The sequence below is a fragment of the Aotus nancymaae genome, unplaced genomic scaffold (assembly GCF_030222135.1).
Source record: "Aotus nancymaae isolate 86718 unplaced genomic scaffold, 86718_ANA_hifiasm-v0.15.2.pri h1tg000020l, whole genome shotgun sequence".
Classification (NCBI taxonomy): Eukaryota; Metazoa; Chordata; class Mammalia; order Primates; family Aotidae; genus Aotus; species Aotus nancymaae.
Window position 1 is genome coordinate 27,203,986 of NW_026988432.1, and position 15,549 is coordinate 27,219,534.

The window sequence follows — 15,549 nt, forward strand, 5'->3', positions numbered from 1 at the left end:
TTCCACTGATATGAAGAGTTTCACTTTAAGTCCAATGAGAGCTGCTCAAGCTTTAGTCACTGCATTTGTCACCCTGGAAGTACTATCCTTTACACTTTCAGAGGAGCTTTAAAAATTCGGATACCCGGGCCCCATCCTTCCCTGTTAAATCAGAATTCCTTGGGGTGTGGCCTCTTCCTTGGACCCCTTAAAGCTCCCCAGATGACTCTCATTATGGAGGAGCCCATGGGAAGGACTGCGCAGGTGAATTACAACGGGATCTTGCGTTCCAGGTGGGATGCCTTTGAGAATCACCTTCTGGGGCTCCTGAACTGCCCCAGCTGGTACAGATATATCTTCTGGTTATACAGATATATCTTCTGGCCACCTTCAGGGGCCATCCCTGGTTCAGAGCAGATGTCACCTTCAGAAGGGAGTGTCTCCTCTGACAGCCCCTGCTCTCCCTCCCAACTCCTGGCAATTTTGTTTTTCCCCTTAGTTGAAATTTCTACATTTCCCTGGAAGTAGGAGAGGAGCTGAAGTTGCTGTAGGCAGTGAAGTGCCATGGGCAAAGGGAACACAAATAAATGAGGTCGTGAGTGGCAGAAGGACCGGGAGTCTGCAAGTAGGAGAAACGGGGTTTGGGAGAACGTGAGACTTCCCGGAAAAGCAAAAGTCCCCTGAGAGGAGTGGCCTGGAGTCCGCTTGGAGGCTGTGGGCGAAAGTGGCCAGTATTTTTACAGGAGTTACGACTCCCACGTTTCTGCAAGGATTTATGCGCAGAGTTCAGTTTGAAGGAGATCCTTGGTGTATGTATATCCAGAAGGCCTTAATAACAATCTGCGAGTAACCGAATTTTAATAATGAAAGCGCTGAATACAGCCAGGTAAAATCGAGGGCAAGGTCTGGGGGCCTTCCCGCCATAGACGCTTTTCTCTTCTTTCCCCCTCTCTTATTAGTTTTTCTCCCCTTTTATTCTGCACCGCGTGCGTGCGGGTCTCCACCGCGCCCTGTGCTGGTGGAAGCGGAGCGCGGCGGGGCAGGTGTGGGCACCCGGGCGCACCTGTGCCTGCGCGCGCGGCGTCCAGCAGGGGGCGGCCCGCACTGGTCCCCGAGCTCTGTTCAGAGCGCCCCGCCCCCGGCCCGGAGGCCCTGGTGGCAGTGGGGGCGCGGGAGGGCGCGTCAGGCCGGGCACCGGCAGGGTTCAGAGGCGCGGCGGCGCACGGGCAGTCTGTTCTGACGCGCGCGGGTCCTCCCTCCTCTCCGGCCTTCGCCTCCTCCCTACACCTGGGCGGGGAGCGGCGCCGCGCGGCCTCCTCCCCCGGCGCTCGCAACTCCTGCCCGGCCGCAGGGGCGCCGCTGCCGCGGGAGTAAAGGTCGCGCCGCCGGGAGGGAGCCGGGAGACAGCCGGCCGCGGAACCTCCGGGAAGCCGGCCCGGCAGGTCGCGGAAGAACGAGAAGAGCGAGAAACTCCAGGCCAGCCCGGGAACATGGCGCTAGGCGGGCCGGCAGCGGACTGAGAGCCGCGGGGCAGCGAGGAGCCGGGGCCCGAGCCCCGCCCGGCCCGAGCCATGTCGGTGGGCGAGCTCTACAGTCAGGTGAGCGCGGCCGCGGGGGAGGCGCCGCGGGGAAGGGGCGGCGCGCTCGAGGCCGCCTAACACTCAGGATCGCCTTCTCCCGCGACTCCTGGAGGCAGGAGGTGACGGGAGACCCCTCCTGCTGTCCCCCTTGTCTCAGTCCTCGGCGTCCCTAACTTCGGTTGGCGGAGAAAGTTTGGCGATTCCGGGAACGCCCGCACTGACCGGCTGCCGGGCTCCTGGAGTTCCTGCAGCGCCACTGCTCAGCCCCAATCTAGGGCTGTCGCCCTCTTCCCGCCGCGCCCCCTACTTTCGTTGCCCGGGCTCGGCTCCAGCCGAGTTCTCCGAACCGCGAGGGCGACCCTGCCAGCTCTGAGTCTGTGCGCCGGACGGTCCCCCGTGGTGTGCCCGCTCGCAGTACCCTGTCCCCACCGTGGACTCCGCCCTGGGGGCTCTGCGGCGCTGGCTCCCGAGGGCGCGCCTCCGAGGCGTCCTTTCCTCCCGCATACCCACGATAGGGAACCCTGGACTTGGGAGAGGTGGGGATTCTGCACTTGGTGTAGAGGGAGGAGGCCCAACCTGGCGTGAGGGCGCGGCGGCTGGACCGAGTGGGGGTAAGCGATGGGTAGAGGGGTGCTCCATTATCTCCGGAGACCCCAGGAAAGAGCGGTGTGAATTTGCTCGTGATGGGCATTTTGACGCCGGCCCCTCTGGTACCTAGAGGGCTTCCGTGACTGCGGGGAGGGGGTTGAAGTAAAGCCGAATCGGGAGCAGGGTGTGAGTTTCAGGATGCCTTCAAGGTCAGAAGGGATGTGCGAGGTTGGGTGCTCCGAATCGGGAACAGGTGCAGCCGGGGCGGAGACGCCCGCGTTCAGCAGCAGTTGCTGTGGTTAAAGTTAGGGACGAGCCACCGCTTCTCGGGGAGCTCGAGGCAGCGCTGCAGCCGCCCGGGACCCCTGGAGTTTCAACCTGTAGTCAGGAGTGAGAGGGCAAAAACCTTTACACATGTGACCCATGCCCCTTTAAGAAAACAAGTTTTGGATAGTCCAGTGCCTGGTTTTCCTGTTCGTCTTCTCGGGTGGCGAAAACACGTTTGACAGTGCCTGTGTACACGCCTCCTTGCAGAGTTGTGTGCGTGTGGTGTGCACCCGCGTTGCATGGGTGTGCGATTCCCGGGACACCCGCCCAGGCCAACAGGTCTGGGCGGGGTAGGAACAGTCACTTCCGCGTCCTTACCTGGCGATCACTCGCGGCTGTCCAGCGCATGTGGGAGCCCTTTGGCTCCGTGGGCTGTCCACCCGTCTAAGTTTGAGGAATTTTCAACTCTCATCTTCCTCCTGGAGGGGAGCAGGGCCGGGATGTGTTCACGCTCACCGGGTGGCCGCGGAGGCTGTCACTTAACTGGGGGTGGGGCCGCCGCAGCCTCAGATGCCACCTCCGAGCCCACCGGGGACCCCCATGCAGCGATCAGGGATGGGCGACGGCCTCCGGGGGAGGAAGGGAGGAGGCAAGAGCCAGGGCGTGAACTTTGTGGTAGTCCTGGCGTTGGAACGACACCCCACCCCTCTTAGCTGTGGAGGTCTTGGGAGGAACCCTAAAAGCTCAGCTTTCAGTTTTTTCCCTGAACCCGGTTAGGTTATCAGGAGCTGGAACTGGAGGCTGGAAGCCAGTGAGGCAGAGGAAAAATCTGAACTTGAGTACTCAAAGAGCCGAAGCTTTGTTACATTAAGGTGCATGGAGGTACAACTTGTATTTCTAAGTAAAAGGAGTGACTCAACTGATTATGACTACAATGTGACAAAGTCCCTTATCAGGCAATATTGAATTGCTGCATTATCTGAGGGGGGAAAGTTTGTGGGGGAAAAATGGAGTTAAAAGATAAAATAAGAAATGTAAACTTTATTTCTCAACATAATTTCCATCAAGCTTAAGACACTTTTGTGATACCAGCCGCTTCGTTCCTCCCTAAAGAACTGAGGGTCCTGGGAATTTAAGCATGTCTGTGCAGTCTCTTTTACATTATTAACGGGAAAAGATGTAGGCCCTTTACTTCAAGATGAGGACACGACGTCAGAAAGAGGCAAATCAGGACTGTGAGGTGGACCCCTAATAGTTTTCCATAGAAACTCTTGTGAAATTGCTCTTCTTTGAGAGGAATGAGAAGGAGCATTGTTGTGGCTGAAAAGGACTTTCTGGTGAAGTTTTCCTGGGTGTTTTTCTACTAAGCTTTGGCTTCCTCAAGACACTCGTAATAAACAGATATCATCATCATTTGGCCTAGAAAGTCAAGCAAAATGGCTTGAACATCCCCCCAAAATGTTGCTGTGATCTCTGCTCTGAACCAGTCCACCTTTGCTGTGACTAGACCTCTTGGCAGTTATTGCTTTGACTGGTCTTTGGGATTGAACTGGGAGAGCCACATTTGATCCTCTGTTAAAATTCAAAGAAATGTCTTGATCCCACTTGTTTAGAGTTTCTATGGAAAACTCTGCTTGTCTCCAGTTGATCTGGGTGCAACAGTTCTGGTATCCATCAAGTGGGAACTTTGCTCAACTTTATTTTAGTCGGAATCATGTAAGCTGAACCAATTGAGATGTCTGTGGTGGAGGCTGTTATTTCTACCGTTGGCAGCTCTCTTCAATTAGGACACAAACAAGATACATTTGTTTCCTCAAATGGATATGGATGGTCTGCTGGTACAGGCTGCATCTTCAGCATTGCCTGGCCCCCACTTAAAACAAGGTATCCACTTATAAACTGATTTCTTTGGGGGCATTGTCCCCATAAGCTTTTCATAAAGTAATGATTTCATAATTCTTCTCTTCACACTTCCTTGTAAATTTGATGTTTGATCTTGCTTCAATTTTAGCAGAATTCGTGTTGCCCTGATAGGGGCTCTTTTCAAACTGATGACTTATCCTTCTTAGTGCCTCAAACTAGATCCTGTTCTAGATCCTGTTCATATTTGTTATAGCAAGTATAAAACTATGAGCTTGTTTTGGTGCAAAAAAAACCTCTGAAATCCATGTGAAGTTTTTTCATGATATGCATTTTTCATGACCTTGAATAGCGCTCATAGGAGGCTAATGGACAATTGAATAAACCCTTAATTTTTGAAGCCCTAGTTTTGGAAAACAAGAATATCAGATTGCTTCTAAAGACAACACTTGGAGGAAGAAACACTGAATTTGCTTTTTAGTTAGAAATGAATACGTTGCATGTTAATTCTTAGACATGATGAAATATGGGAGTCTGAACTTGGGTTTCAGTGTACTTTTTCTCAGGTCATGGAGATATGTACAAAACTGGTGTCACCAGAGAAAGGTCTTGGATATAAGACATTTAAAAAGTAGCTTCATTGTTGTGAGGGGTTGGCATAATTAATCCAAAACAAACATTAGAATTCTTCCCAAAGGGCTGCTGGACTGTACCTTGCTCTGTTAATGAGTTTCCAGTTCTTAATCACTTAGGATTTTGATTCTGAAATTAAGGAGATTTTCTGGGACCCAAGACAGTAGCTTCGAGATTTACGTCGTGAGCAGTTGTTAGTCTTCCCGGCAGTTAACACACTTGTGCTTTACTATGAGAAGCAGTTGTGTAGATGCCCAACCACGATCTCCCCACTTGCCAAGCTGGCTTCTCAGTGTGCACGTGAATCTTAAGTTACACAGGGAAGTCATGCCTGCTACTCGGATTCACTTTGTTTCTTGGAGATTATTCATTTTAGCATATTATGAAAATAGCTGATGTTCTCTTTTATTTTTAACTTGTGAGTGGGCTTTCCTAATGCGATGAACATTGGCACCAGACACACACATCAATGTATCATTTGGGATGGAAATAATCACCCATTATGCTAACAGCATTTATGCATTTTTGGGAATGAAAATTTAAAGCTCTTTGATTATACCTGTTGCTTTTGTGACAGAGTTAGAAGATGTTATTATTGGAATACAAAACATTTAAATATATGTTAGCTTGTATGTATTAAATAGCATTCGGTAAGAACTTAATATTAGTGTATTTCTAAATAACTAAGAAAAGACTTTTCCCCTCCATCCAGTTAAATGTGTTCTTTCTCTTCCTGATCTGTTCTCTTCAACTGGCAGTTTATATGTTAAGTGATTTTTTTTTGGGAGGGGTTGGGGGCCAAAGGGCATTTCTCTATGAACAAAGCCACTCCTGTTCTCAGAAGACCCAACACCTCATCTTTGAGGAACTGTTTTCTTTGTAGTGAGGTTTTTCTGGATGGAGAAAGAACACCAGTCAGTGCCAGACACTTTCAGGGTGATGTCAAAGTGAGTCAACCTCATTCACTCTTACTTCAGCTCCAAAGGTGGAGCCGATGGTGGTCTCTGGTGTCACAGTGGCATGCATATGGCCAGTGTGAATGCTTGGCTTCCAACCTACTGGAAAAGACAATGTGGGCTTAATTTGCTTTGCATACATCCCATAAAGAAGCCCACACATGTGCAAGCATGATGAATACAATTTCATTATGATGATTGCAGATAGTAGTCTGATTATAAAGTATAAAATACAACTTCTCCTCAGGCTGCATAATACAACTTTTTTCTATAGAAGAGTTATTTCGGACAAAAAATACTGCTATTTTGAAGACCTAGATTTTCAATATGCTACTTTGATTCTAGCCAGCAGAGTGATTGAGAAATCATCAGATTGAAACTGGTACCTTGAAACCAGTGCCTTCAAATAACCTTTTTTCCTGCTTGGCTTCTAAATGATAGGTAGTGTCTGAGCAATAGGGTTTTGAGTGTTACTGGCAGACACACCGTGTGTATGGCAGCTTTGTACCCAGGAGCCTTTACGAAGGGTGCTGATTTGAGACCAATCATTTGAAAAATCGATTTCCCATGCTTTGGGCAGGTGTCCTTTAACTGTCCCTTACCTATATCTCAGGTAAGGTAAGTTTCTCCCAGGTGTCCGTCTGAAGGCAGCAAGAGCCACCTGTTTTCTCTGTACCCGTTCACCACCGCTGGAGGGGCTGATGATTCCATCCTTTGTTGGTGGTTCTGAGTGATATTCTTCTTTCCGAAAAGTGGTGACAGTGTTAAAGACGTGAGGACTTGGAGAGTGTCAGCAGGTGCTATTAATACTCCTTTTGTTCCTCCCTTACTCCCTTGCCTGAATACTGCCTTGACGGTAGCTGGCTCCCACCAGCCAGCACCTGTCTCTTTGTCAAAGCTCCTGAAGCCGTCTTTGTGTGCACAGGGAGCCTGGGAATTTACATCCTCTGCAAAGGGGGAACAGTCATTAACCAGTGGCAGTGTAATGACATTGGTTTCCTATCCCCTCACCTTGGGAATGGAACAGCTCTAAAGTGTGGCCCATACTGTTTTCAGTTTCTTTGCACGGTTGAGCTAAAGATACTGTGCTTGGGACTCTCCTTAATATCACATGTTTGCTTGGCTTCCTTTCCTCCCTTGTCCATCTTCTCTGCTCCCCTACCAGTCTTTCCTGAAAACACTGCCTTACAAGTCTCTTGAGCAGGAATCCTCATCTCAGGGTCAGATTCTAAAAGCCCAAGTTAACCCATAACTGATGGTGGCTTGGCTGAGTGGGTGTTGAGAATCTCAAGGGCTCTGGCCCCTGTAGGGTCCCAGGAGAGGCTGAGGAGAAGCATGGAGGTTGTGTGTCATGCTGTCACCTTCCTTCTGAACCTCATTTTCTGTCTTGCATGTGTTTTTTTTTTTCGTCTCCCATCCCTAGTTCCAACTCCCTTGACCTTCTGCTCCCCTTTTTAGATGGGCCTATACACCCAGTGGATCCTCCTGACACTGTTGGCGATCATCAGAATTTTGAAGTTTGTGCTTGTGGATGTGGTGCATTCTGACCGCCTGTAACGTGTACTCATTGAGCAGGCTCTTGCCCTGACCTCCTTTTTTGTTAGTTTTTATGTGATGCCTTATCTTTCTAAGTAGGCTGAGATCCTGGAGAACAGAGGCCATACCAGACATTTTTGGGAGCTTTTAGTATGTTTGGTGATAAAAGCTGAATACACAAAGAACACTAACAATACAGGTTTATCTGTGCGTCACTAGAAGAGTGCACATACTCCTCTACAAGTTACAGGCTTTTTGTAGAAATTATAGGCACTTTGCAGAACTGCTGGTCTGGGGGCTACAGTATTGGCAGAAAGGCTTCCTTTAAGGGGTAGTGGGACATGATTGGGGCCTAAAGAGCGAATAGGATTTGAAATGTGTGAGGAGGCTGTGAAGGATGCTCTCAGAAAGGAGACGGGGAGAGCGAGTTTAAGGCATAGGGACAGGCATGAGCTAGATGTATCTGGGGATTTAACTGTTTTGAAATAATTTTAGGCTTACAGAAACATTGCAAAACTACCACAGTTTCTGTATTTTCCCAGATTGCCCTAGTGTTAACATGTCATATAACCATAGTCAATTGTTGAAACCAGGAAGTTAACATTTCGGTAATACTTCTAACTGGTCTGTAGAGCTCACTGGAATTTCGCCGGCTTTAACACTAATGCTCTTTTTCTGGGCCAGGATCCTGTCTAGGATTTCACACTGCTTTTAGGGTTGTAGCTCCCTGCCCCCTTCTAGTTAGTGACAGTTGCTCAGTTTTTTGTCTTTCATGACCTTGACACGTTAAGAGCATTGGTCAAGCCAGGCACAGTCACTCACACCTGTAATCCTTGCACTTTGGGGGTTGATAAAGGTAAGATCAGGAGCTTGGTATGGGCATTTGCAAGGCCTTTCTGACTATGATCTCGATGTGGACCACCCTGGGTATTGTGGTTAAATGCTCTCAGCCCCAACACGTTGAAACAGATACTTCGTAAGCCTTGATTTTTTTATCTGAAGAATTGGGGTGGTACCTGCACCATGGGAAGGTTACTGGAGGCTTGTGATCCAAATCCATGTGAAGTGCTTGTCTAACATACTGCTGGCAACTGTTCATCAGTTGGCTTCTCCCTCCAGTCACCATGCTGGGTGGCAGTCAGCATTATGTGGCTAGCATCTTTTTTTCTCTAACCCTCCCCTGCTGTCCTGCAGGGGTATTGATAATAAGGGGACTTGGTGAAAGAGGAAGTAGGATTCCTACCAATACATAACTATGAGAGTGGTAGACAAGGCGTTGGAGGAAAAGGTTCCTACTCCCCACCACCCCTGGGGAAGGAGCAAGAGCAGTCTGAAAGAAGTTTGCAATTTAAGCTGTGCTCTCTGGTCTCTTATTACAGCTTTAAAGGAAAATTAAAAAGCGTTTTTCACAATGCTTCTCTTTTCCCGCTGTGAATACAAATGATTATTGAAACAATCCATACAATGCAGAAAAGACAAAAGCTCTGTAGTCTCATTCCCAGGAACAGCTACTATTGACCATTTAGGCATGTTCTCTGGCCCTACGTTGTCCAACAGGGTAACTGCATGTGGCTGCTGAGCACTTGGGATGGGACTGGCCCAGGTTGGGATGAGCTGGAAGCATGCAGTGCTATACACACTGGATTTCCAAGACTTAGGAAAATGTATGCAAAATATCCTTCATACTTCTTACATCGGTTATGTGTTGAAGTGATACATTATATGCATGTTGGGCTAAAATACTCTATTCAATTCACCTTCTAAATGTGGCTATCAGGAAATTTAAAGTACCACAGGTGGCTCACGTTTGTGGTTTGCATTCTGTTTCTCTTGGGCAGTGCTGCTTTAGACTTTTGCACAACATGTACTCAAAACAAAGGGGATCGCGCTATGCCTATTCTAAACCTTAATCCATGGGTATCTTTTCCTGTAGTGTATAAAGGTAATTTTGCCATTTATATATTTTATTGCATTTTAGGTTCTGGGGTACATGTAAAGAGCATGCAGGATTGCTGCATAGGTACATACATGGCAATGTGGTTTGCTGCTTCCATCCCCATCACCTATATCTGGCATTTCTCCCTATGTTATCCCTCCCCAACTCCCTACACCCCACTGTCCCTTTCCTAGTCCCCCCACAACACAGACCTCAGTGTGTGATGCTCCCCTCCCTGTGTCCATGTGTTCTCATTGTTCAACACCCACCTATGAGTGAGAACATGCTGTATTTGATTTTCTGTTCTAGTGTCAGTTTGCTGAGAATGATGGTTTTCAGATTCATCCATGTCCCTACAAAGGACACAGAGTCATTGTTTTTTATGGCTGCATAGTATTCCATGGTGTATATGTGCCACTTTTTCCCTGTCCAGTCTATCTTCGGTGGTCATTTGGGTTGGTTCCAAGTCTTTGCTATTGTAAACAGTGCTGCAATGAACATACGTGTGCATGTGTCTTTATAATAAAATGATTTATAATCCTTTGGATATATACCCAATAATGGGATTGCTTTGTCAAATGGAATTTCTATTTCTGGGTCCTTGAGGAATCGCCACACTGTCTTCCACAATGGTTGAACTAATTTACACTCCCACCAACAGTGTAAAACTGTTCCTATTTCTCCACATCCTCTCCAGCATCTGTTGTCTCCAAATTTTTTTAATGAGTGCCATTCTAAGTGGCATGAGATGGTATCTCAGTGTGGTTTTGATTTGCATTTCTCTAATGACCGGTGATGATGAGCATTTTTTCATATGTTTCTTGGCCTCATATATGTCTTCTTTTGAAAAGTGTCTGTCCATATCCTTTGCCCACTTCTGAATGGGTTTGTTTTTTTCTTGTAAATCTGTTTTAGTTCTTTGTAGACTTTGGATGTAAGTCCTTTGTCAGATGGGTAGATTGCAAAAATTTTTTCCCATTCTGTTGGTTGCCAGTTCACTCTAATGATTGTTTCTTTTGCTGTGCAGAAGCTCTGGAATTTAATTAGATCCCATTTGTCTATTTTGTCTTTTGTTGCCAATGCTTTTGGTGTTTTAGTCATGAAGTCCTTGCCTATGCCTATGTCCTGGATGGTTTTGCCTAGGTTTTCTTCTAGGGTTTTTATGGTGTTAGGTCTTATGTTTAAGTATTTAATCCATCTGGAGTTAATTTTAGTGTAAGGTGTCAGGAAGGGGTCCAGTTTCTGCTTTCTGCACATGGCTAGCCAGTTTTCCCAACACCATTTATTAAACAGAGAATCCTTTCCCCATTGCTTGTTTTTGTCAGGTTTGTCAAATATCAGATGGTTGTAGATGTGTAGTATTGCCTCCGCAGCCTCTGTTCTGTTCCATTGGTCTGTATCTCTGTTTTGGTACCAGTACCATGCTGTTTTGATTACTGTAGCTTCATAGTATAGTTTGAAGTCAGGCAATGTGATGCCTCCAGCTTTGTTCTTTTTGCTTAGAATTGACTTGGCTATGCGGGCTCTCTTTTGGTTCCATATGAATTTTAAGGTAGTTTTTTCCAGTTCTGTGAAGAAGGTCATTGTTAGCTTGATGGGGATAGCATTGAATCTATAAATTACTTTTGGCAGTATGACCATTTTCACAATATTGATTCTTCCTAACCACGAGCATGGAATGGTTCTCCATCTGTTCATGTCCTCTCTTATTTCCTTGAGCAGTAGTTTGTAGTTCTACTTGAAGAGATCCTTTACATCCTTTGTTAGTTGTATTCCTAGGTATTTTATTCTCTTTGTAGCAGTTGTGAATGGCAGTTCGTTCTTGATTTGGCTCTCTTTAAGTCTGTTATTGGTGTATAGGAATGCTTGTGATTTCTGCATATTGATTTTGTATCCTGAGACTTTGCTGAAGTTGCTTATCAGTTTCAGGAGATTTTGTGCTGAGACAATAGGGTCTTCTAAATATACAATCATGTCATCTGCAAATAGAGACAATTTGATTTCCTCCTTTCCTAATTGAATACCCTTCATTTTTTTTTCTTGCCTGATTGCTCTGGCTAGAACTTCCAATACTATGTTGAATAGGAGTGGTGAGAGAGGGCATCCTTGTCTAGTGCCAGATTTCAAAGGGAATGCTTCCAGTTTTTGCCCATTCAGTATGATATTGGCTGTTGGTTTGTTGTAAATAGCTTTTATTATTTTGAGATATGTTCCATCGATTCCTAGTTTATTGAGAGTTTTTAATATGAAGGGCTGCTGAATTTTGTCGAAGGCCTTCTCTGCATCTATTGAGATAATCATGCGGTTTTTGTCTTTGGTTCTGTTTGTGGTGGATTACGTTTATAGATTTGCGTATGTTGGACCAGCTTTGCATCCCTGGGATGAAGCCTACTTGACCGTGATGGATAAGCTTTTTGATGTGCTGTTGCAATTGTTTTGCCAGTATTTTATTGAAGATTTTTGCATCTATGTTCATCATGGATTTTGGCCTGAGGTTTTCTTTTCTTTTTGAGTCTCTGCCAGCTTTTGGTATCAGGATGATGTTGGTCTCATAAAATGATTTGGGAAGGATTCCCTCTTTTTGTATTGTTCGACTTTTCCTGGTTTAGGCTTGGGAGGGTGCAAGGGTCCAGGAATTTAACCATTTCTTCCAGGTTTACTGGTTTATATGCATAGAGTTGTTTGTAGTAATCTCTGATGGTAGTTTGTACTTCTGTGGAATCTGTGGTGATATCCCTTTTGTTTTTTATTGCATCTATTTGATTCTTCTCTCTTTTTTATTAATCTTGCTAACAGTCTGTCTATTTTGTTGATCTTAAGTACTGGGATTACAGGCGTGAGCCACCTCACCTAGCCTAAAAAATACACATATTTTTAACTTGCCGAGGCCTGATGCCATATATTGTAATGTGTTTAACCATTCCCATAATGGTGAGCATTTAGGTTGGCTCCAGTTATTTTCCTTTTGTTTTTTGTTGTGGTTGTTGTTGTTGACAACAATAATTGCACAAATTTATGGGGTTAAAGTGATTTTTTTCCAATACATGTATAAATGTATAATGATCAAATCAGGGCAATTAAGTTATACATTGCCTCAAACATTTATCATTTTTTTGCATTAGTAACATTCAAGATCCTATCTTGTCTCTACACAATACACAATAAATTGCTAATCTTTTGATACTGTGAAAAATGTTGCACAATGTTCTCGTAACCTCATTTATTTTCTCAGAATAAATTCCTAAAGGTAGAATTGCTGCCATGCACATTTACAGTCTTTGATGATATGACCAATAGCCACCAGAAAAGAACCAGTCTGTTTCTTCACCACTGTAAACTCAGGTCATTGTTCTTTTTTTTTTTTTTTTAACCTTATTCATACTAAATGTTTTATGCAAGTTTTAAAGTTTACTTTCATTGGAAGGTTGAGCATCTGTTCATATGCTTGGTAATTATGTGTAGTTTTCCTTGTATTTCCTATTTGTATTAACTGGCAATATTTATAAACATTTTTGCTCATTTAAATGACTTCTCTATATTTTTATTTTTATTTTTTTTGAGGCAGAGTCTCATTCTGTCACCCAGGCTGGAATGTGGTGTGGTGGTGCAATCATGGCTCACTGCAGCCTCAACCTCCTAGGGTCAAGCAATCCTCCCACCTCAGCCTCCCAAGTAGCTGGAAATAGGCATATGCCACCATGCCCAGCTAACTTTAAAAAAGAAAAAGTTTTTGGTGTTTTTGGCAGAGACACAGTCTTATATGTTGCTCAGGCTGGTCTTGACCTCCTGGCCTCAAATGATCCTCCCACCTCAACCTCCCAAAATGCTGGGATTGCAGGCATGAGCCACAGCACCGAGCTTATTCTGTATTTTGAGATAGGAGAGCATGGAAACCAGAATATTCAGAATACAATATACACTTAAAAAATAAAGCCCCAGGCTGGGCACAGTGGCTCGTGCCTGTAATCTCAGCACTTTGGGAGGCCGAGGTGGGTGGATGACCTGAGGTCAGGAGTTTGAGACCAGCCTGACCAATATGGAGAAACCTTGTCTCTACTAAAAATACAAAATTAGTGGTACATGGTGGTACATGCCTGTAATTCTGGCTACTCAGGAGGCTGAGGCAGGAGAATCATGTGAACCCAGGAGGTGGAGGTTGCGGTGAGCCAAGATTGTGCCACTGCACTCCAGCGTGGGCGACAAGAGTAAACTCTGTCTCAAACAAAACAAAACAAAACACCTTGGCATGTATTTTCCCCTTCATTTGTTCTGAGCTTACGTATTTTGAACCTTCTAGTTGGAAAACTATTGGTTATGGAGCACTTTTGCGCCAGGTCACTTCTTAGCACTACATGTTAGCTCAGTTAACAATAACACAGGCTTATGTAACTTTCCCAAACCTGCCTGGCTTGAGGGCCCAGCTTCTGACCACTGTGTTCTACTGCCCTCCATGTGGTATCTGTCCTATTTATGGTGGGTCAGGACATCATTTGGATAGAAGGGGCCCTAATATAGAGAGTCCTTTCTACCTGCCACTGCCCTGCCACTCTCCCTGCCCCAGCAACAGAAAACCCACCAAGAATAGAGGAGAAGGATCGAGTCCATGTGCAGAAAGAACAGCAGGTGGTCTGATCCTGTTTGTGTTCTTTTGCCACTGCTGCCGCCACCACCACACCCAGCCCCATGTGCATCCTGGTGCTTCTTAAAACTGTCCCAAATGTAGGCAGAACCCCTGCTTTTGGCTTTCCTTAGGCCATGTAGTCCCAAAAGAGATCCACATCTTCAAAAAGGCTAAGTGTAGCAAAGTACACTGTCTTAGTCCACTTTGTGTTGCTGTAACAGAATACCCAAGACTAGGTAAGTTGTTTTAAAAAGGTTTACTTAGCTCACAGTCCTGTAGTCTGGGAAGTTCAAGGGCATTGCCCTGGCTTCTGGCAAGGGCTTTCCCATGTCATAACATGGTGGAGAATGTCAAAGGGGAGGCAGACAGGTGCAAAAAGACAAAATCTGAGGGGCTTCCTGGCTTTCTAACAACTCACTGTTGCGGGAATTTATCCACTCCCAGGAGAACTAATCTAGTCTCACTGTAGTGCGAACTCACTACCATGAGAACAGCACCACACCATTCATGAGGGATCCACCCCTATAACCCAGACACATCCCACTAGGCCCCACCTCCCAACACCACCACATTGGGGATCAAATTTCAACGTAAGCTTTGAGGACAAATGAATCACCTCGAAACCACAGTATACTTGAAACTCGAGGAGCTTAAAATTAGGTATTTCTGATCTAAAACTAACCATGCTTTTACTCTCAGGGCCTTGGTCCACTTTTCCTGGCTCCATCTCCCCCTTGATGTCCTCCAGTGAAAAGCCTCCTCCTCCTTACCATGCTTCACACTTCACAGGCATTTTGCTCTCTTTTGGGGCTATGACCAGAGATGCAAATATGAGACTCCTGGAAGTCTTTCTGCATCTTCTTGTTTAGTCAAAGGTCTTTGCCTTTTATGGGTGTGCCCTGCCCTCTGGCAATTGGTGTCTGATGGAAACTGAGCTTGCCTGCCTTACTTAGGTTGTCTGCTCTGACCGTCTTGGACAGGTTCCTTCATGATCTGAGAAGAGCGCCTCATAGAGGTATATCCAGGACCCAGTTCATTCTCTGTTAGCATGTTAAGTGCTTATCAGGGGGTTTGTTAGAGCACTTCAGAAACATCCTCCAATTGAGCATTTTAAGTTTGACCCAGGAAGAAGTCCTCATGTTTTCCAGATCCAGGCATAGATGGGCTCCCACTGATCTCACTAATTTGCCTGTGAGAATGAGCAAGCTTATACGTATGGGCTCACATTAATGGCTCATAATGCTTCTCTTAAAACTTACTCACTGGCTCATAAATTATCACCCTCCCTTGAACAATCCTAATAGTGACACAGACTCTGTAGCTTTTCTCTCCTTTGCTGAGGTTTGGGGAGGAATGGAGAGGCCCATCCTAAAAAGTTAACGACTTTCCCAGACAGCTTTTGCCATTATAAAACTCAAACACGCTGTGACATGAAATCCTAAGAGGAAGGAGAACATTCCATGCCTTCTGCATGGAATTCAAAGACTTCTGTCTTCAGGACTAAGAGGCTCAGGTCTCCTGCTTTGGAGACCGGCCTCCATAATTAAAAAATACCAGGCAATAAAATGCCATTTTCATTCATATTGTGACCTG

The 15,549-nt window shown here is 45.8% G+C and overlaps 1 protein-coding gene across 2 annotated transcripts in view; it reads left to right on the plus strand.

Annotated features, from left to right (window-relative positions):
* The first annotated feature begins 1,185 nt into the window (after positions 1-1,185).
* The window catches only part of MYO5B (myosin VB), a 390,752-nt gene continuing 376,388 nt past the window's right edge, over positions 1,186-15,549 (plus strand). The window contains exon 1 of one of the 2 annotated variants that reach the window (XM_064379193.1): positions 1,186-1,577. In XM_064379193.1, the coding sequence (XP_064235263.1) occupies positions 1,551-1,577 (27 nt within the window). In that variant the 5' untranslated portion in view covers positions 1,186-1,550. The remainder of the gene's footprint in view (positions 1,578-15,549) is intronic. The other variant, XM_012440811.2, reaches the window with a different exon arrangement.